The sequence below is a fragment of the Peromyscus californicus genome, unplaced genomic scaffold, assembly GCF_007827085.1.
Source record: "Peromyscus californicus insignis strain IS unplaced genomic scaffold, ASM782708v3 Scaffold_5__1_contigs__length_169319896, whole genome shotgun sequence".
NCBI lineage: Eukaryota > Metazoa > Chordata > Mammalia > Rodentia > Cricetidae > Peromyscus > Peromyscus californicus.
The window spans coordinates 155010249-155031234 of record NW_026294573.1 but is presented as its reverse complement, the minus strand read 5'-3'; the positions used below and the strand labels follow the sequence as shown (position 1 = coordinate 155031234).

Here is a 20986-nt window from a genome sequence, read left to right as displayed (position 1 = left end):
TCTCCTAATTGTCTCTAATTTCTTAGTCCTAATTCTCTGTTCTTATTTTCTTGCTTCTCCTCATCTAGCCTCAAAATTCTTCCCTTACAGGAGGCTTGAAGCAATAATAAAAATTACAAGTTACCTCTCATTGGTCAAAAGAACATTCCTAGGGTAAGCGATAAGGTGCTGAGCCATTTACCATGGCAACACAAGGTTTCAAGTTTTCAGGACCAGAGAGAGGGTGCAGTGCCCAGTATGACAAACTCTGAGACATAACTCTTTATCAGCAGACTTGGCAAGCGAAGAACTGGTATCATATCTTAGGTTACCTTGTGTTAATAACCTTGGTTGGAATTGGCATAGTGTTTTAGGCTGCTTAGTATTAATAACCTTGGTTAGACATCTGTGACTCTGACCTTGTGTATCTCTGTAAAGTTTTTACTTATGATCCATTTACAGAAAAATTCAATCTAGTTTGAAAGTGCTCTAGGGTTTCAAATCAGCAAAATGTGTGCCGCTTGTCTTGGACTAGGGAGAAATTATTTTCTAATGTTAGTCTGAGCTAAAGGAACAAGGCAGGCTTTGAAGTGTCTACCGTCTTTGTGTAACAACTTTCTCCACAGCTTGTTACAAGCTCAGTCAAAGAAAACCACACCCCACAAATAATTCCCTAGGTGAGAACAACTGTGACGACACAGCAGAGTGGGTGGGAAGCCCAGTATGCAGGAATTCCAACAGTGGGAGGGATGGTATCAGTGAAATGATATTTCTTCAGTAGCTCCAGAGTTAATATCAGATGTGGGAAAGTGCCTTCCTCTTTGCTAGCCCTGGGAGAACTGGGTGCCTGGACCACTTGCCCATGGCACAGCCAAAGCCATGAGCCAATACTCAGTACAGACAGAAGCAAAAGAAGAACCACAGTGATCGTGCTATATTGTTGATCAGAGCTTTGCAGTGCAACATACTAAGATAGGTCCCGGGGCAGAGTGGTGGCAGATACTGCATATCTACAAATTCCCAGTCTTCCCATTAGCATAAAACTCAGATTGAAGGTCACATAACTGTAGCTAGAGTTTTCCTGCCTGGCCCACAGTCAGGACAAATCTCTGACACCCGTCAGTCCCACAGCCGCTCAGACCCGACCAAGTCAACACAGAGACTTATATTGGTTACAAACTGTATGGCCGTGGCAGGCTTCTTACTAACTGTTCTTACACCTTAAATTAATCCATTTCTATAAATCTATACCTTGCCACATGGCTCGTGGCTTACCAGCATCTTCACATGCTGTTTGTCATTGTGGCGGCTGGCAGTGTCTCTCTGACTCAGCCTTCCACTTACCAGCTTTATTCTCCTTGTCCCGCCTACACTTCCAGCCTAGCCAATGGCCAATCAGTGTTTTATTTATTGACTAATCAGCAACACATTTGCCATACAGAACATCCCACAGCACTTCCCCTCCTTTTTTTTTTCAAAAAGGAAGGTTTTAACTTTAACAAAGGAAAATTACATATAATTTGGGAATTTGGGCATAGCTTCTCTTACTACTTCCTGCTGGAGGGGGGCGCTGCATCTTATGGGGACACAAAGAAAATTTTAGGATCATGGATTAGTCCATGAGGCTGTATCGTCTGAGCCAGTTGCCTTGAAACCACTCTGCATGTTGGATCATCTGGGCCATGGTGTCATCAGAGACCTTTCAGGGAGTCTTGGCTGGTCAAACCTGATGTATCTTAATCTGGAACAAATCCATAGCCTCTGGCTTTCTGTGGGAACAAAAGCAGAGTCTCCTTTCCTAAGCAACATATCCTTATATCCAAATTTTGAAGTCAAGGCATCTTTAAAATATACATTTTGGCATAACTCAACAGTTTTTACAATCAAATGTTTTTCTGCAGTTAAAAATCACAAAGACAACACAATCCAGATTCTCTGTGTAATATTCATCTTTATGTGGCTTATTTTTTAATATTAATTTTACTGTCTCTTTAAAGACTTTATTTTTTAAAACTATGTATTTGTTTATATAACTATATATCACCTTTTTTGTCTCTTTCAAGCCTACATATATTTTACACACATTTTAAACTATTACATCTGAATCTGTCTTATTGTGAATTTATTGCTTTAAGCTGCAGCAGCTGTGGCTGCTGACTCCGCCCACCTCAGCTTCCCAACCGCCAGCTCTGGGAGCTATTGTGGGTCTATGCTTTTATCCAAGCAGTGTGTAGCCCAGAAACCTCTTTTTTGTGTTTTGTACTAGCAAAGGCTAAATCCACCATGCAGCTTAATCTGCCACTTGTAGAGGCCTCATTCCCGCCATATGGCAGGTCGAGCGCACACACCAGGAACCCACAAGAAGCTCAAACTGGCAGCTGCCGCTCATTTGAGAGAGACAATTAGGAACTGTTTTTAGCTCCGTTTTAGAATCTTTTTTATCAATTTTTAGGTGCAAACTCTTGCCACCACGTTGGACGCCATTTGTAGGCAGAGTTTTCCTGCCTGGCCCACAGTCAGGACAAATCTCTTTCACCTGCCAGTCCCACAGCTGCTCCGACCCGACCAAGTAAACACAGAGACTTATATTGGTTACAAACTGTATGGCCGTGGCAGGCTTCTTGCTAACTGTTCTTACAGTTTAAATTAATCCATTTCTATAAATCTATACCTTGCCACATGGCTCGTGGCTTACCGGCATCTTCACATGCTGTTTGTCATCGTGATGGCTGGCAGTGTCTCTCTGACTCAGCCTTCCACTCCCCAGCTTTATTCTCCTCCTTGTCCTGCCTACACTTCCTTCCTAGCCAATGGCCAATCAGTGTTTTATTTATTGACTAATCAGCAACACATTTGCCATACAGAACATCCCACAGCACATAACCTTTGACAAAAGAGACCCAACATCCTCTACTTTTATTCTAGTGTAACATGCTCTATTTTCCTCTTTGTGGAAACACTTTTTTTTTTTTTTTTGCTTCATTGGGGTACTTGACAGCCTTAAGGGTTGCTGTTATTGTTATTCTGCTGGATAAGTTGAATATTGAGGTTGCAACTGCTGTGCTAGTGTGCTGGGATTTCTGTGGGACTCACAGATGAGGACTGTCTGACCTTCCATAACCCAACTAGTATAAAGCCAGAAACACTTATGTTGCTTAGATCATACATAGCTACTGTAGCCCTCTTTCTGGGGGATAGAACAGAGAAAATGGTCAAAGTTTCTTCCAAGCAAAGCTGCTGTGCAGATTCCAGCTGGTCTCTCTAAAACAGCTAAATCCTGAAAGGACTGGATGCTTCCATTAGCTATGATCACCCACATCCATGCACACAGTTAGCTGAGATTCTCAAATCCACTCTGTAAAGCAGATTCCACAGTGGCCAGGACACTTAGTTCAGTTTTCTGTGGTCTCTTCCCAGAAACACAAGGTGTTAGCCACCACCCTGCCCCTTGATGACTTCCTTCCCTTGCCCATAGCATTTTGCCTCAGAGTCCAGCTGGCTACTGCTTTAGTTCTTTCTGAGAGATGAAGTGGGTCTTGGGCATGCCCCAACGACCTTAAAATATCCCACATTTCCCATTTTGTCTTTATAGAATTAAATTTATCAAACTACTTTATGAATGTTAAAATATTATTTCATTTTAGTTTATTATTCATTATGCTAGAGCAACTATACTAATATGAAATTTTGCAGAGGAATAGATGCCATATATATGTCATGTTTAGTCAAGCCTACTGGGAAAGCAAGCCATACGTACTGTTTCTATACTTTGTTTTTTTCTTGTCTCAATGTTATAGGAACCAGTGCTTAATAAAATTAGAAATTAACATTCTGTTTTTTAAAAACTGAACTAAACCAGTTCACAAAATGTTGAGAGTTGCTTAATTATTCAACTTCTGTACATATATTAGTACAAAAGCTAATTGTCTTTTAATTTTTTTGTTACAAAAATTTTAGTCTATAAATTTGATATGTATATTTAGGATTTCCAGTTGAGATAAATTATATAACTTTGAGTAAATTAGTTATATATTTTGTGTACAAACCAATGCCAAAATACAAATTACTTTGTGAGCTTACAAAAACTAACTCATTCCCATTATTTTCCATGTTCATTTTTTAATCAGAAAGTATTCTAAGACTATCCACGTGTTTTCTAGATATGATATTATCTATTACACAAGGTTTTAACTTCTCCAAGTTTCCTTTTTGCATTTGGATTAAGTTATCTAGGAAGCTGTCCTTCCCGGCAGCTCCTGATGTGTGCCCTTCCCCAAGTCTATTAATGAGAACCACTGAAGTGGAAGATTAGAGCCACCATTTTCCAACAGCTAAGCAGAAGCTGGGAGCTCAGATGCTTACGAAATTTCAAAATTCACTATACTGCCAAATGTTGTATTGTCTTTTACACCTGAGCCTTATTCTCCGGCATCCTTTATTTTAACCCAAGGGAAGCCATTAGCATTTCTTGCAGGGTAGGTGTCATTATAATGAACTCAAGCTTTTGATTAAGAATAGCATGTCTTCAATGGAGTACTACTCAGCAGAGAAAAACAGTGACATCATGCTGCTTACAGGCAAATGGATGGAACTAGAAAAAATCATCCTGAGTGAGGTGTAGCTAGAGTTTTCCTGCCTGGCCCACAGTCAGGACATATCTCTGTCACCAGCCAGTCCCACAACCGCTCAGACCCAACCAAGTAAACACAGAGACTTATATTGCTTACAAAACTGTATGGCCATGACAGGCTTCTTGCTAACTGTTCTTACAGCTTAAATTAATCCATTTCCATTAATCTGTACCTTGCCACGTGGCTCGTGGCTCACCGGTATCTTCACATGCTGCTTGTCATGGCGGTGGCTGGCAGTGTCTCTCTTTCCTTCCTGTTTCCTCAATTCTCCTCTCTGTTAGTCCCGCCTATACTTCCTGCCTGGCCACTGGCCAATCAATGTTTTATTTATTGACCAATCAGAGCAATTTGACATACAGACCATCCCACAGCACTTCCCCTTTTCTTTTCTTTTTTTTTTTTAAAGAGGAAGGTTTTAACTTTTACACATCTCCAAACCAGCTTGGTATATTTGGGAATTTGGACGTAGCTTCTCTTACTACTTCCTTCTGGAGGGGGTTGCTGTATCTTATGGGGACACAAAGAAAATTTTAGGATTATGGAGTAGTCCGTGAGGGTGTATAGTCTGAGCCAGTTGCCTTGAAACGGTTCTGGATGTTGCATCATCTGGGCCATGGTGTCATCAGAGACCTTTCAGGGGGTCTTGGCTGGTCAAACCTGATGTATCTTAATCTGGAACAAATCCATAGCCTCTGGCTATCTGTGGAAACAAAAGCAGAGCCTCCTTTCCAAAGCAACATATCCTTATATCGAAATTTTGAATCAAGGTACCTTTAAAATATACATTTTGGCATAACTCAACAGCTTTTGCAATCAAATGTTTTTCTTCAGTTACGAATATCAAAGAGAACATAATCCAGATTCTCTGTGTGGTAGCCATCTTTACGTGGCTTATTTTTTATATTACCTTGAGCCTATTGCTTTAAACTGCAGCATTCAAAGACTGAAACAGCACTGTGCCTGCTGGCTCTGCCCACTTCAGCTTCTCAACATGGTGGTGGTACATTTTCTGCCAGCTCTGGGAGCCATCAACTCTCAGAAATAGTGGGTCTATGCTTCTATCAAAGCAGCGTGTAGCCCAGAAACCTCTTTTTTTTGTTTTGTTCTAGCAAAGGCTAAATCCATGACGCAGCTTAATGTGCCACTTGCAGAGGCCTCATTCCCGCCATACGACAGGTCGAGCGCACACACCAGAAACCTGACTTAGTAGCTCAAACAAGCAGGCTGCCACTAACTTGAGAGAAACAACTAGGAACTGTTTTTAGCTCCATTTTAGAATCTTTTTTCTCAGGATTTAGGTGGAAACTCTTGCCAACACGTTGGGTACCATTTGTAACTAGAGTTTTCCTGCCTTGCCCACAGTCAGGACATATCTCTGTCACCAGCCAGTCCCACAGCTGCTCAGACCCAACCAAGTAAACACAGAGACTTATATTGCTTACAAAACTGTATGGCCGTGGCAGGCTTCTTGCTAACTGTTCTTACAGCTTAAATTAATCCATTTCCATAAATCTATACCTTGCCACGTGGCTCGTGGCTCACCAGCATCTTCACATGCTGCTTGTCATGGCGGTGGCTGGCAGTGTCTCTCTTTCCTTCCTGTTTCCTCAATTCTCCTCTCTGTTAGTCCCACCTATACTTCCTGCCTGGCCACTGGCCAATCAATGTTTTATTTATTGACCAATCAGAGCAATTTGACATACAGACCATCCCACAGCAGTGAGGTAACCCAGACTCAGAAAGACAACATGGTATCTACTCACTCATAAGTGGATACTAGATGTAAAGCAAAGGATAACCAGACTGCAACTCACAACTCCAGGGAGACTACCTAGTAAAGAGGACCCTAAGAAAGACACAGCGATCGCCTGATGTTAGAGAAATGGATGAGATCTACATGAGCAAACTGGATGTGTGTATGTGGAGGGTGTTAATGGAGGGCAAGGGTCAGGAGAAAGAGAGCTTAGGGGAACAGGAGGTCCCAGCTCGATCAGGAGCAGAGTGGGAGAACGGGGAGGGAGATACCATGATGAATGAAGACCCAGGGGAATAGGAAGAAGCAGAGTGCTAGAGAGGTCACCAGAAATACACAAAGATACCTCCACTGTAGACTACTGGCAATGGTCTATGGAGTGCCTGAGCTGACCTGCTCAGGTGATCAAATGGCCGAACACCCTGACTGTCAAGATAGAACTCTCAACCAATGACTGATGGAATGATCCACGGCCGAGCACCAGGTGGAGTTCCAGGAGTCCAATCAGTGAGAGAGAGGAGGGATTGTATGAGCGAGAGATATTGAGACCATGATTGGAAAAAGCACAGGGACAAATAGTCAAACAAGTGGAAACCATGAACTGGCCCCATAGAACTGGACCAGACCCTCTGCATAAGTGAGACAGTTGATTAGCTTGAACTCTTTGGGAGGCCCCCAGGCAGTGGAGCCAGACCTGTCCTTGGTGCCGGGGCTGGCTTTTTTGGAGCCTGGGGCCTATGTTGGGACACTTTGCTCAGCCTTGGTGTAGGGAGGAGGGGACTTGACTTGCCTAGGCTGAGTCTACCAGGCTGGGCTGACTCCCCAGGGGAGACCTTGTCTTGGAAGAGGTAGTAATTGGGGGCCTGGTTTGGGGTGGAGTGCTGGAAGGTGAGAGTAGGGAGAACGGGGGAATCCGTGGCTGTTTTGTGAAATTAAGTTAAGTATAAAATAAAAATATTAAAAGAAAAAGAGAATAGCGTGTCTTCTCTCCTATATTGTTCCCAAAGTGTTGTCATGTGAGGAATCCTTGGTTTTATTTAAATTCTGGGTGTATTTTTTTCTTTAAGAACTGTGAACACACACACTATCTCATTGCCCTTGGAAGCTTCCGTTTCTGATAAGGACAGTGTTCATATCATTTTGATGTTGAAGAAGATGAGTCATGCTCTAGGCTGCTCTCAGCATTCTCTGTCACTCCTCTTTTGTCTGTTGGATTCTAGTGTGTGCTGGTGTGGGCCTCTCTGAGTTTACCTCACATTGAATTAGTTCAGTGTGTGGGAATTATAGTTCTTATATTTTATCAAAACAAGAAGGTGTGAGACATTTTTTCCAATAATCTTGTCTCTATACTCCAAATTCTTCAATTTCTCTCTTTATTCTCTCCTTACCCCTGCATTGCTGAGTAATGTTACTCTATCCATTTCCATTATTTAGATCTTTATTTTGTGATCTCTGTGGATCCTGTCTATTGAACTAATAAGTTAAGTGGTTCTCTACTCCCCAATTCCACTAGATTCCTTCTTATAGTTTCTCTCCATTTATCTTCATATTTTGCTATTCAGACTCTTGACTTTCTTTAGTGAATTTCCATTTGTTCATTGCATATCTCAAATGAATGTTGTACAGTCTTGGTCCAGTAGTGTAGTACAGTGCAGCACAGTGCAGTCCTCCCAGATTACCAAAGTCCAGGCAAAAATGGGTCAGAAGGGTCAGAGTTGTGGGACTTGGAGTTACAGAGCAAAAAGCTGTGATGGGCAGACAGGTGATAAGGGACAGAACCCTCGGGTGACCAAACCATATAAAACAAACAGTCGGTCCTCCTGGAGAGTGGGGTCCTGGGACACCATGCTAACTGCCTTGCACACCAAGTTAAAATGAAACTTCTGACCTCGAAATAAACAGTTCTGTTGTGTCAAACCGCTTACTTATAGCAATCTGTTACATCCTTAAAGTCAGTATAACGCTGGGGCTGGAGACACGGTTCAGGGATTAAGAGCACTTCCTACTCTTCCATAGGACACTGGTTCAATTCCAATAACCACATGGTGGCTCACAACCATCTTCAGTAACTTCAGTTCCAGGAGATCTGACACTGTTCTAGGTTCCTTGGGTACCAGGCATGCACAGAAGCAAAATACCCACACACATATAATTAATTAGTTAATTAATATAATTATTATAATATATTTTAAAAACTGGTAATTTAAGCCAAGGTTTCATTTAGCTAATTAAGGTGCATGTTATTGCATATTGGGACCTATCTATGGCATTATAACTCTACCTAATAAAGCAATCCTATCAAGAACTGAGGGCCTGACCCAGAGAAACTTGTAATAAAATCTACATCTCATTAATTATACAAAGCACTAAGTTCACACCTCACTGTTCTAAAAGAGTCGGGTAATCACATCCAATACTATTATTTAAGAAGTGCCATATGCCATGTGCACAGAAAATGAGAACCAAACAGATACTGGATGAAACATGAGAATTCCAAAAAGAGTTGGGGATTCAATCAGAATATTGCCAAGTTCTCAGTGTCTCTGTGACTCAGTTCCCTTGTGGTTACATTCTTTTGTTAAGAAAGCCAAGTGAGGAGACTGTGATTGCAACATGCTGAGGTCTAGTAAGAAACAATGTTTGATCACAAACTAGAGGATCCTCTGGGTTCCCATCATGATGAGCACTAAATGATGTTTCCTGCAGGAGCAGCTACATGGGAGCTGAAGGTGATTCAACCTGAGAAATCAGTTTCTGTCTCTGCTGGAGACTCAGCCACTCTGAACTGCACCGTGACCTCCTTGTTCCCTGTGGGGCCTGTGAAGTGGTTCAGGGGTACAGGGCAGAGTCGGCACCTAATATATAGTTTCACAGGAGAGCGATTCCCCAGAGTCACAAATGTTGCAGATGTTACAAAGAGAAACAACCTGGACCTTTCCATTCGCATCAGTAATGTCACACTTGCTGACTCTGGTACCTACTACTGTGTGAAGTTCCAGAAAGCAGACTCTGACAAGGAGATTCTGTCTGGGGGAGGCACAGTGCTGTATGTGCTTGGTAAGTACCGCTTTGTCCTCATCCCTGATATCTCTAACAGGTCAAAATGTGCCCAAGATTCTGTGAGCAGCAAGAAAGCAGCAAGTCTGCAAGTGACCACTCAAGTTCATAGGGTGACTTTATCCCAACTGTGGACCAAAAAAAAAAAAAAAAAAACCAGAGAAGAGAGAACATGCTATTTGCTAGAGGTCCCCCGTCAAGTGAATGGGGGTAAATCCATACCCTGGAATGTCTGCATGGCAATGCTTACCTTTCTCAATCTGTCTCAGGCTAGTGCCTCCATAAAACCCTGAGAACTGAGTGCCTTGTTCAGTGACAGAGTCAGACTTGGCCGACTGCCTCCAGAGTGTACTTCCCCTACTGATTAAGTCTTCTCTTTCTCCCCATACAACCTGGGGCTGAGTGTATGCCAGATTCCACTCTAGCTGTCAACAGATATGGCAGTAACCAGGCCAGCAGGAGCTCTTTACCCAAGATGTCTGTCTCCTCCTCCCAAGAGGAAAAACAAACCACAGCAGAAAGTAACAGGGCCAGGGCATGGTGGCTTGGTTTTCTCATTTCCTCTTCATCCACAGCACACTGGGAGCATTCACAATGTGCCCACATTCCCTGTGGAATCTCTCACCTGGTTTAGATGCTAGGCCTTTGCCTTAGATCTGTCTGAAAAAGTTTTGTGTCAGGTACCAACTCTCTCAGACACTGAAGGTTCTGAGCAATGTAGGCTTATGTCTATGGGAGTCTCCAACTGGATGACCTCCAATCCCCAGCTGAGGCAACAGGACACTCACTTTGAATTTCCTGACAGAGGCCTGAAATCTTCTTTCTAGGTCTAGATTCTGAGAATTTTTCAGCATGAAGGACAGTCAGAATACCAAGTCCAGTCTTCTTTGAGATGTGAGCTCTGTGTTCTAGTGCCCTGACTGTGATCATGTAGTCAGTTGTTGCTGAGATCTGTCCTGGAACCCACATCTGACTCTATCTCCATTGAGAAGCCTGATGCATAAGAAATGCTGAGTCAAAATTGCTCAAACTCAGCCAGAATTTCCTTTCATCATCAGCTCCCCAAGGTGGCAAAATGTTCCTCACAGTCAGATGCTAATAGTAGTGATGGGAAAGCTACCCCAATGTCAGCCACAACCTCACTCTATGTCAGAACTAAGAACTGTTCCCCTGTGTAAACAAAGCATCATATTCCAGCAGCTACAGATACACTAATTCAGATCCCAAACCAGGAACATTTCATGTGTTTCAATTTGTCACTACTCAAGTGGTGCCACAGTGGATGATCTCATAAAACCACAGTCCTGACCATAAGGCACACACCCTCTGGTCAGGGCCTGCTGAGTCTCAGGGTGAACTAGTTTATAAAGATATCACCCTTTGCTCACCGGTGTGCAGCTGTAGCAAGACTTCTCAGAACCCCTCGATGGAGAGTGACAGGGAGAATGGCTTCATCCTAACTCGATAGATGTCACAAATAAGGACACTGAAGTAATGCAATGCCTAGGCAACCCCAACCAGCAAGTGGCTCAGATAAGCTGCAATCTATAGCCTTGCAGTGATATTTCATCTGCTGTGTCATTTGCCCTAAGGATGCCCTGGATGAGAAAGTACATGTAAGGAGGAGATCAAAATACAATGTGCTATGTGCCACATCTCTAGTATATCATTTTCTCCCTAACCATGTGCTATAGGAGAGACGTCACTTCTTCCCTTGAGAGATGAGCCTGAGGTTCATAAAAGACACGTGACTTGTGAGCAGGTGAGGAAGAATCAAGAATTGACCAAAGCATCCTGACTCATAAACCAACGCTGCATACATGGTATACATCCCACATAGCTTATTCCCTAAGCAGCAGCCACAGAATTGAGCTGACTTCTATGCCCAGTCTTGAAAGTATGGTCTGTCCATGCGAGAAGAAAAAAGGAAGGTTCTGCCAGAGACTGGGGGCCCTGGAACATGAACCTCTTTTCTGGAGCCACCTAGAACAATGATTTGGTCTAGAATTCCTCAAGTTGGGTTCTTAGAAAAGAGTCAGAGTCAGAGGCAGGATTACAGAAATGGGGACAGTTGCTTTGTTGTGGTAAATGAAAGTGAGGGCACAGGAAATGGCCTCTGAGACGCAGCAGGGAAGTGGGGACAGAGTCTCTGTTTCAGCCTCAGTGTCCTCATCTGTGGCCTGGTGATGACCACAGACCCTTTAGAGATAAAGGCTGCTCCTGTGTATATCATGTGACACAGCAGCTCCCCCCAAACCAGGTGGCATTATGGTTGTAAAACCTTGGCTAACTTACTCTAAATTTGAAGCACGGTTTCCCTTCCTGTACAACGTATATACCTGAACCCTCTTTGTGAGGGTGCTATGACTATCCACAGAGTTGCTAAGAGACTGGCGTCAAGAAGCCATGGGAGAGAAAACCTTGCTCTCTGTGCAGTCCTCAGCTTCCCTTTCTGTGAAGATGACAGCCATGTTCCATGGTCAATGTTATGAATGAATCCTAGATGGCAATGTCAGGGTCATTACAGGGCTTCAGTAGTGCAGTGGTCTGCAGGAGAGAGGACTGAGACTAAGTGTCTGCATATGGTCAGGCCTATCACAGCAATATGCCAGTCCCTGGTACCAATTTCTTTCTAAATTGTGGTTACAATAGCTGTGAATAAACACCATGGGCACAGTAACTCTTACAAAGGAAAACATTTCATTGAGGTGGCTTACAGTTTCAGAGGTTTGACTCAGTATCACCATGGAACAACAAGGCAGCACTCAGGCAGACATGGTTCTGGAGAATAAGCTGAGAGTCCCACATACTGACCCACAGGCAACAGGAAGTGAAATGTGTGTCATACTGAACATATCTTGAATGTATTTGAACTAAGCAGCCCATCCCCACAATTACACACTTCCTCCAACAAGGCCATACCCACTCCAACAAAGCCATATCTCCTAATAATACCCCTCCCTATGAGCTTATGGGGGCAAATTACATTCAGTCTACCACTTACCTCAAACCTATAGAGACATCAGGTGTGCTAGAGTTTAGGCAGCTTGACTTCAAATAACACCTGTTTACAATCCTGATTTGATGGACATTAGAGAAGGGATCACATATGTAGAAATACAAATGTGTAATGATATTTTCAAATGCAGCCTGTTACACATGATAACTTCAGCACAAGTTATCTACACAGCACACTGCCTCCCTCACACTACTCCACCTATATGTGTGCTTCCAACCAGGGAGTGTTCCTGTCTGCTCAACAGGTTCACACCTGTGTCTCTTATGATTAACCATTAGGAAATGAACCACATTTAGCTTCTTCTGCAGAGGGTAAGCACTGTTTTCAACCTCAAGCTAAGTCCACCTGAAGCCCATTTGGAGATGCAGACTAGTGAGCTCTCAATGTTAAATTCAGACTCGGCACAGTTGAGACCTACTAGCATGTAGTTCAGGAAAGAAAGCAAACAACCGGGGAAGCAGGAAGGGCTCCAGCTTTGTGGTCCCTCTGTGACGTCATTTATTTCCTGGGTTACTATAGATGTGAATCTACAAATATTTCCCCTAGATTTGCAAGGTTTCCAGAGGAAGACAGCAGGAGCAGATGATAGAAAATATAAAATACACTGGTGAATGCCTTCCTTTGCCCAGGCTGAGAATTCTACCTGGCCTTTCCTTTCCTCATTTACTGGTGGGGATCTTTGCCAAACTCTGGAGATAAAAGAATAAAGAATACCCCAGAAGGACCAGGACTAACCCTGCCAAAACAAATATCCAGAAAACAAAAAACAAAATGAGGAGGATAAACAGTAAAATTATGTGTCTAGGACACAGCGGTCACCTTGAAGTAGAGCAGGTCCTCAGTATGGCTGAAGCTCTGGAATTGATCCAAAGCACCATTGGAAACAATGACAATGAGATTAATACCTATGAAGGGTCCTCACAATGTTATTTCAACAGTGGTGGCATCACAATCACATCCTTGTCTACATGCTCCTTTGTAGCTAAACCATCTCTTCCTGTGGTGTTGGGCCCTGGTGGCAGAGTTAGTCCTGGGCAGACAGTGAGCTTCACGTGCAAGTCCCATGGCTTCTCTCCTCGGACCATCACACTTAAGTGGTTCAAAGATGGAAATGAGCTCTCTCGCTTCAGAACTACTTTGGACCCCAAAGGAGAAAGCGTCTCCTACAATCTCTCCAGCACAGCCCAGGTGGTGCTGAGCCCTCAGGATGTCCACTCTCAAGTCATCTGTGAGGTGTCCCATGTCACCTTGAAAGGAGGCCCTCTCCATGGGACTGCCAACTTGTCTGACACCATCCGAGGTAAATGACTCTGAATCCCAGCTCAAGCTCATATCTGTTCAGAATGGTTTTGTCCATAGTTCCCAACATGCATTCATGCACACCATATGGCAGTGGGAATCATAGACTGTCACCAGCACATTAAAACAATGTATTTATTTTAACAAAAGTAATTATACCTATACAATTTATGAGCCATTTCACTCATTCCTGGTATTTTCATTCATTTTACTGTTGTTATAGCTTTCCCAGTGTACTTGCGCATTGTGCTTATTAATTTCACAGATTATGACACTCACTGTGTGCATCTATGTGTCAGGAGCTGTGTTTAGGGGTTCTACTCTGACACAAATGCTCATCCTGTCCCCAGGATGAACTTACAATGGAGATGGTTCCTCTGTACTCAGCCTCACTTCTGGCATCTGTCTGTCTAGGTTCTGTCTGTCTCAGCTTCTACTTGTGCTCTTTCAGTTCCACCCACTGTGGAGATCAGCCAGCACCCATCAGTGCTATGGAAGCAGATAAATGTCAGCTGCCAGGTGAATAAGTTCTACCCTTTGAGACTACAACTGATTTGGTTAGAGAATGGAAATATATCCTGGACAGAAGAGCCTTCTCCACTCACCGTCAACAAGGATGGAACCTACAGCTGGACCAGCTGGCTCCTGGTGAACAGATGTGCTCATGAGGAGGACCTGGTACTCAGCTGCCTGGTGGAGCATGATGGACAACCACCAGTCATTAAAAATCACACTGTGATGACCAGAGCACATCGCAGTGAGCAAGGTATTGGCACTATGTCTGGTGTGTCTCCACCCCAGCTTCTTGAATGTTTGTAAATTTTCCCTCTTTTTTTAATATCAAAGGCAGAATTTATGCTTACTGTATGATAATCTTAATATCTACAAACCAAGTAAAATGTTAAAGTTAGCTTTCATTGCCAGCTTCTCACAGGTCTCACACATCTCTCCATTGATGTGCTGATATTCACAGATATTAAATAAGGAAGACAGGAAGGCATCATCTTAGCCTAGCATTCTGTCTCTTGAATTCTTACCTAACATTTGTTATATCCTCATGTTCATTTTCTTCTTTTCAATATCTTCCCTGTCTCCATTCCATTTTACACTTTTCCGTGAACATCTGGACCTCACTCAGGGTCCTGTGCTACCTCCTGAGTGTAATTATGACAGGCTTCTGAGGACCTGTAGTTTTAGTGTGGATCTGGACCCAGCTGACTGAGTGGTCATAACAGGGGCTTCATTTCCTCCTTGTTTGTTATAAAGGACAGATATCTATGTATCCAGACCCTGGCTTACACTTAGTACATGCAGCTTTCAATTTGACTGTGATCTCTTGCCATTCATCAGCTGTTGCTGACTCTGCAGCTGGGGTCCCACTGTCTCTGATCCCAGGGTAGGGGGTGAATAGATGCAGAACCAGCGACACAAGCTCTGGTAGATTGTAAGCAATCTCATTTATTAAACAAAGGACTGAGGTATTTATGTGTGTACTTTTTGGCAGGCTCTGCTTCCAGCTGCCATGGTGTTTCCTGGTTGGCTCTGGGTCGTTATGTCAGCAGTGGTCATCTTGGGGGTCTGGTTTCAGGGCCTTCTGGGTCAGGATACTACTATGCATGTTAGAGCTCTTTGTTTGCTTAAGGCATGGCCCAGTGCTTTCGGCCTTATCTGCCTCATTCAGTCACCTAATGAGTCATCATTTTTACAGACATGGAATCTAGGAATGGTAAAGCAATAGGGATGTTGAGTTCTTGCCCTGAGACCACGTGATGTGGTCTAATGTAATGAAGGGAAATCTAAGGTCCCTGGGAGGAAGGTCATCGAGAGTGCATAAGGTCAAATTTCTAGTTAAGTATTTCCTCTTGATTTGTTACTATCCTAGGACTTGGGCAGAGTTAGATAGAGACCCCTTTACATGAATATGTATTATTTCCCCATCATAAAAAAAAACAAGTGTGTCCATCAACTCCTATGACTTTTTAAAAACATAGGTTTTTAAAGTCTTTGTTGTGAAGCTTTATCTGCTGGATGAATAATGGGTCACCAAATATTTTTTTATATTACCATTAAACAGTAAAGTTTAGAAAGTACCAGCTCCCTTAGAGTATGAACTATAAAGGTGCTGCATAATTATACCCCCTGATGGATCTGTCATGTGTGTTCAACACTTCTAAATGCAGTCCCCAGTGGATGCTCAGGTAAATGAATAGTTACATTCAAATCCAATACCATCAACAAATTCAATGAAATTAACTATAATTCACAACAATGACTTTAAATGGACTGTATTTTCAAAATTACTTTATAGACTTCCCTATGTGATACAAAATTAGGTTCTTCAAAAAGTAGCACCTTTCACAGTTAGACCAGTAAAAAATAAGTTTAGAATTCTTTGTCCATTTTTTTCTGAGTTTTCATACTTCTGCTATAGAATTTATTAGATGATTATATTGTCCTTTTTAAGTCTAAGTGTATATGCAATTATAAAGTGTTCTTCTCTAGGTATTGATGTGGAAAACTTATCATATCTCTTTCATCAGGCTTTCTGGAAGATTTCTAATATTTTCCTTTTCCAAAAAACTTCTTTAAGTGGTCATATCTATTTTTCAGTTTCCATTTCATTAATTTTCTACTGTTCTCCCTTCAATATTATTATAAAAATTTGTGGAAATAACTTATGGGTCATCAAATGATATAAATGAAATTGGAGTCTTGTCTTGGGATTCTTAGTGCCATTCACTTAAGAATGGAGTCAAAGGATAGGAAGCTCAATGAGGATTTAATTAGAGTATGAAAGTGAAAAATCCCTTAGGCAGGCAAGGTCTAAATCTCATCAGACTCCCAGAGGTTGATAATGTAGAAAAGAAAGGGGAAGCAAAAACAGAAACAAACAAACAAAAATTCCCATGTTGTTCTAGCCAGCAGAGTCCAGACACATGGTGAACAACAGGTGGGGAGGGAGTTGTAGAAAATACTGCAGCCCATAGTACCAGAGAAAGCAAGAGAAAGATAGGGAAAAAGTGGGGGGAAAAAGTTGTCCCTTCTTAATCAAGCCTCAGAAAGGTGAACTTCACTGCAGCTCAGCTGGGAAGTACTGTACTGGGGGAAGGAATGCTGGGAACAAAAAGGGCAGCATCTCATTAAAGGAACAATTAATTATTCCACCCCTTTATCATGACTTATGTATAATTTGGCCTCCTATGGCCCAAGTTGAGATTCTATTCTCTTGACTTGAAGTTTACTTAGGCTTTTGTTGTTACTCTCAGGATAGTATTTCCTTTACCCAACTTGCTCCTGGTTTAGTTTGGCCTTGTTGGGTTCCTTAAGGTGGGAGGCAAGTCACTTCAATGTTTGATGCAAAAGAATTACCTTTCTATGGATAACTATTGTCTGCTACTTTAATTTAAACAATTTCACCTTTACCACAAGCCCTGGGAACAATGACCTTTAGTGCTGGGATCTTCAGTGCCAGACACTTCAGTAATCAAATTCCAAATTCTCTTATTTGAGTGTATTATCCAGATGACTTTTCCCTATCAGAATCCCATGGAAGTATTCTATAGTGAATGTAGGAAGGCAGACCTATCCAGAACACTGTGATGTTAACACAGATATGAAAGAGCCTGTGTAACACAGGGAGCCATGGGATCATAGGGCAGGGACAACAAAAGACACAGCAACTCCTCAGAGAGCTGGAGCACAGGATGGCCATTGAGAATTTTTCAGGCTGAAGAGGAGGGAAGAGACATAGAATTCCTATCTCAACTCCACTGCATGAAGTTGGGTGTTTGCTTCTTCCTAAGGCACTATCAAGACCATATTTAATTCTTGTTTGTTTTGTCTTTTTTGTTGTTTGTTTGTTTGTGTTTTCAGGCAATGTTATAGTTTTATTTTAAACTCAGGCAAAGAAATGTATTGTTTAAATCACCATTCCAGGATACACAAGGGAAGTCAATTCAGGAACTCAAACATCACACGCGCAGATAAAAGCAGAGAGAAACAAATGCAGCCTTACAATATGCTGTGTGATGCTCACCTAGCTTTCTTTACTATTCTTACAGTGTGGAGCCCTGTGTCTTACGAAATGTTGCCACCCACACTCACATTGGTGCTTACCATCTCAATTAACAGCCAAGACAATGGTCCACACACCCACCAACAGGTCAACCATATCTACACAATTCCTTAGCTGAAATGCTCTTCCTAGAATTCTAGGTTGTGTGAAGTGGACATTTAAAATTATCTGTTACAGACACTGTCTCAGGAAACCTGAGCTAGTAAGAACTCACACTTTGGATCCTCTTGTTTCTACCTCCCTAGTGTTAGTATTATAGGCATTGGCTAAAAAACTGGTTGGCTGGTTGTTGTTGTTGTTGTTGTGCTGGGGATTGAACCTAGGAACCCAATTAAAGTTAAACACTACAACCAATGCACAACCTAACCTGCCTGTTTCTGTTTCTAAAACCAAATTTTAATCTTTGATTAATTTCAAAATTAGTACTACTTCCTGAACAACAGAAATATTTTAGAAGGCATCTACACTGGGATGGACATGAGCTGTATGATGGCTGAAGCACCAAACCATGACATCTATTCTGATAGACTCATCTATAGAATTTTTGTCCTTCATCTGCATGCTTTTAGCAAGTAGCTTGATCAGGCTGTTTACCACTTCAGCAGGCTGCCTTACCCCAAGAATCTGGACTTTTTCAGGATTCCTTTATCTAAACAAGGCACTCTGTTAAACTCTTTCTCTCAATGTATCATCTTCTTGTGCATTACCTCTGCAGTTATTTCTGGGTTATTGAGAGACTGAACTTGTCTTTTCCAAGGACAATGTTCCAAGGATCATCCTAAATACCAGCAGTGAGGAGCTTCTCTGAATCCCACTAACTTTGTGACCATACCTACAGATCAGATTCCACATTGAAGAGGAAATAATAATCCTTAAACCCCAATAATTCATTCTAGATCAAAATATGAGTGGCCATGGCCCAGGAACACAGATATAGGTCACCTCAAAGGCCACTGTGGAAGATCTTCTATGGAATTTTTGTAGGAATAGAACAAAGGAAGTCATAAGTCAAGACACTTTTGCAATACATTTGTGGGAACATGGAATGAATGGGTTATAACACAGAGAAAAACCCTGCTAGAGGTTTCAGATGCTATCAGATGGCATGTTAAGCATCAGGGTTGGTGGAAGCTAGTGGTCTGCTAAGTTAATACATTCTAAAGGAAAACTATCTTCTGCTTGTACATTCTGAATTATTAACCTAATGGTCACAAAGCTGTTATGTTAAGTACAGAGGAAGGCAATGTATGGATGGATATTAAGAGAGCTGAATATGACCCAAGATAATCTGGCTCTGGACCTGCAACATGTCACACTCTCCAATTCACTGAATTTCAAAAAGCTAATAATCATTACAAAAGGTTCAGTTTGAAGGTTCAGATTCTTTATAAGAATTTTTGTTTATAAAAACCAGGTGCTAAGTGGCATTGAGCATAAAATCTTATCCAATCTCTCTAGAAGGGAACCTTCTTGACCTATCTCAGAGCCAGTGGGTAACTTGAAATCTCTTTGCTCTATCTTCTGCTTTGAAGTATTGAAGCTGGGATAGAGCACAGATTCAAATTCCTCAGAGCTTTAATGCTGCGGGCCGCAGAAATATATCATAAGAACTCAGCTGGTTATGGCAAAGTCACTACCTGGAGGAATCAGGGAATTCCTCCAGAGGAAGCCAAATCCCAAGGAGTTTTTGGTGTTACTTGGCTTGTTATATATCAGCTGTCTTCTGTTATGAAAATCATGTGTGCCTTCATAGTTTTCCCAATTGACTTTTCCCTAAGAACGGCTAACAATGTGGACTGATCACTCTCTAGACATACACATTCCAGGCATTTGGAGAACAGCCTCAGGAAAGGCTTTCTCTGGAATCAGATATCTCCCCTAGCCACTTTCAAGGACTAAAGGAGACACCACCCAGGTGGTTGCCCAACTCCCGAGGACTAACAGTGATAACCACCTACAGGCGAGTCTCCTGACTTAAGGTAAATTCCACAAGGAGACACCGCCCAGGTGGTCGCCCAATTTCCAAGGACTAACAGTGATAACAGCCCACATACAAGTCTCCTAACTTAAGGTAAATTGGACAAGGAGACACCGCCTAGGTCAGGTGGACGTTAAGTAATAGCTTTACACAATTTAGCTCGGACCCTCCTTTTATATACCGGGACCTCCAGGACAGAGGGTAGGAGAAGAGAAAAGAGAATGGAAGAACTAGACGGGTAAGAACTTGAGAGGAACAAACTGAGATGGGGAAGAACTAGATTGAAGGGCTAGGGGCTGGAGAGATGGCTCAGCCGTTAAAGGCTAGGCTCACAACCAAAAACATAAGATTGAAGGGCTAGAAGAGAGTACTAGAGGAATGAGATGGAAGATGAGGATGAGCCAGATGGGGAACAACAAGATGAGGAAGAACGAGATGAGGAGAGAGAAAGAGATGGGAGAAAAGATGATATGGGAAGGAACAAGATGGATGAGACCCTAGAAGGGGCAGAACAAGATGAAGGAATTAAGATAGAACCCAGAGGGGACCGCGGACAAGTGTAGAGAGAAATCAGGCAAAAAAAGACCTAAATATGAGAGCAGAATATAAGCTTGTAACTGACACAGAATAATAAAGTTTATGGACTAAGGAGTTTCGTGTACATAGATTCATTTCTTCCCATCAAAGATTAATTATCAGCTGGTTGTAGATTCTTCCCGGACCCTGGGAGGGGACTATCGAGAGGCTGGACCCCCATAGTCCCCGATACTTTAATGTACTTGGGAATCCATAAATGGGCCAGGTAAAGATCTCTGATGACAAACTCCTTGTATGCTCTCTAATGGTTCCTGTTACCACTTGATTTCCAGAACTGAAGACATCAGATACTGCTGAAATCCTTGTAGCTGTGCTCCTTGCACCCAAACTGCTACTGGTAATTGGTGCCTTTGCCATCTACATGCATAAGAAGCAGAAAGCCTGACTGTAAGTTAGGAGGGCTGGAGGCTGTATTAGTTACTATTCTGTTGATGTGACAACACAAATGATGAAAACAATTTATAGAAGAAAGGGTTTATTTGGCCATACTGTTCCAGAGTCATATTAGTCCATCAAACCTGAGAGGCATGAAGAAGATCGGGGAGCGAAGAGCTCACATCCTTGTGGAGAACATTAAACAGAGCAAATAAACTGGAAG

At 42.3% G+C, this 20986-nt stretch overlaps 1 protein-coding gene across 1 annotated transcript in view; it reads left to right on the top strand.

Annotated features, from left to right (window-relative positions):
- LOC128097080 (signal-regulatory protein beta-1-like) overlaps positions 1-20773 on the top strand; it is a 90600-nt gene extending 69827 nt beyond the window's left edge. The window contains exons 3-5 of the mRNA XM_052717248.1: positions 13422-13739; positions 14190-14504; positions 20661-20773. Of these exons, the coding sequence (XP_052573208.1) occupies positions 13422-13739; positions 14190-14504; positions 20661-20773 (746 nt within the window). The remainder of the gene's footprint in view (positions 1-13421; positions 13740-14189; positions 14505-20660) is intronic.
- The last annotated feature ends 213 nt before the right edge of the window (positions 20774-20986 follow it).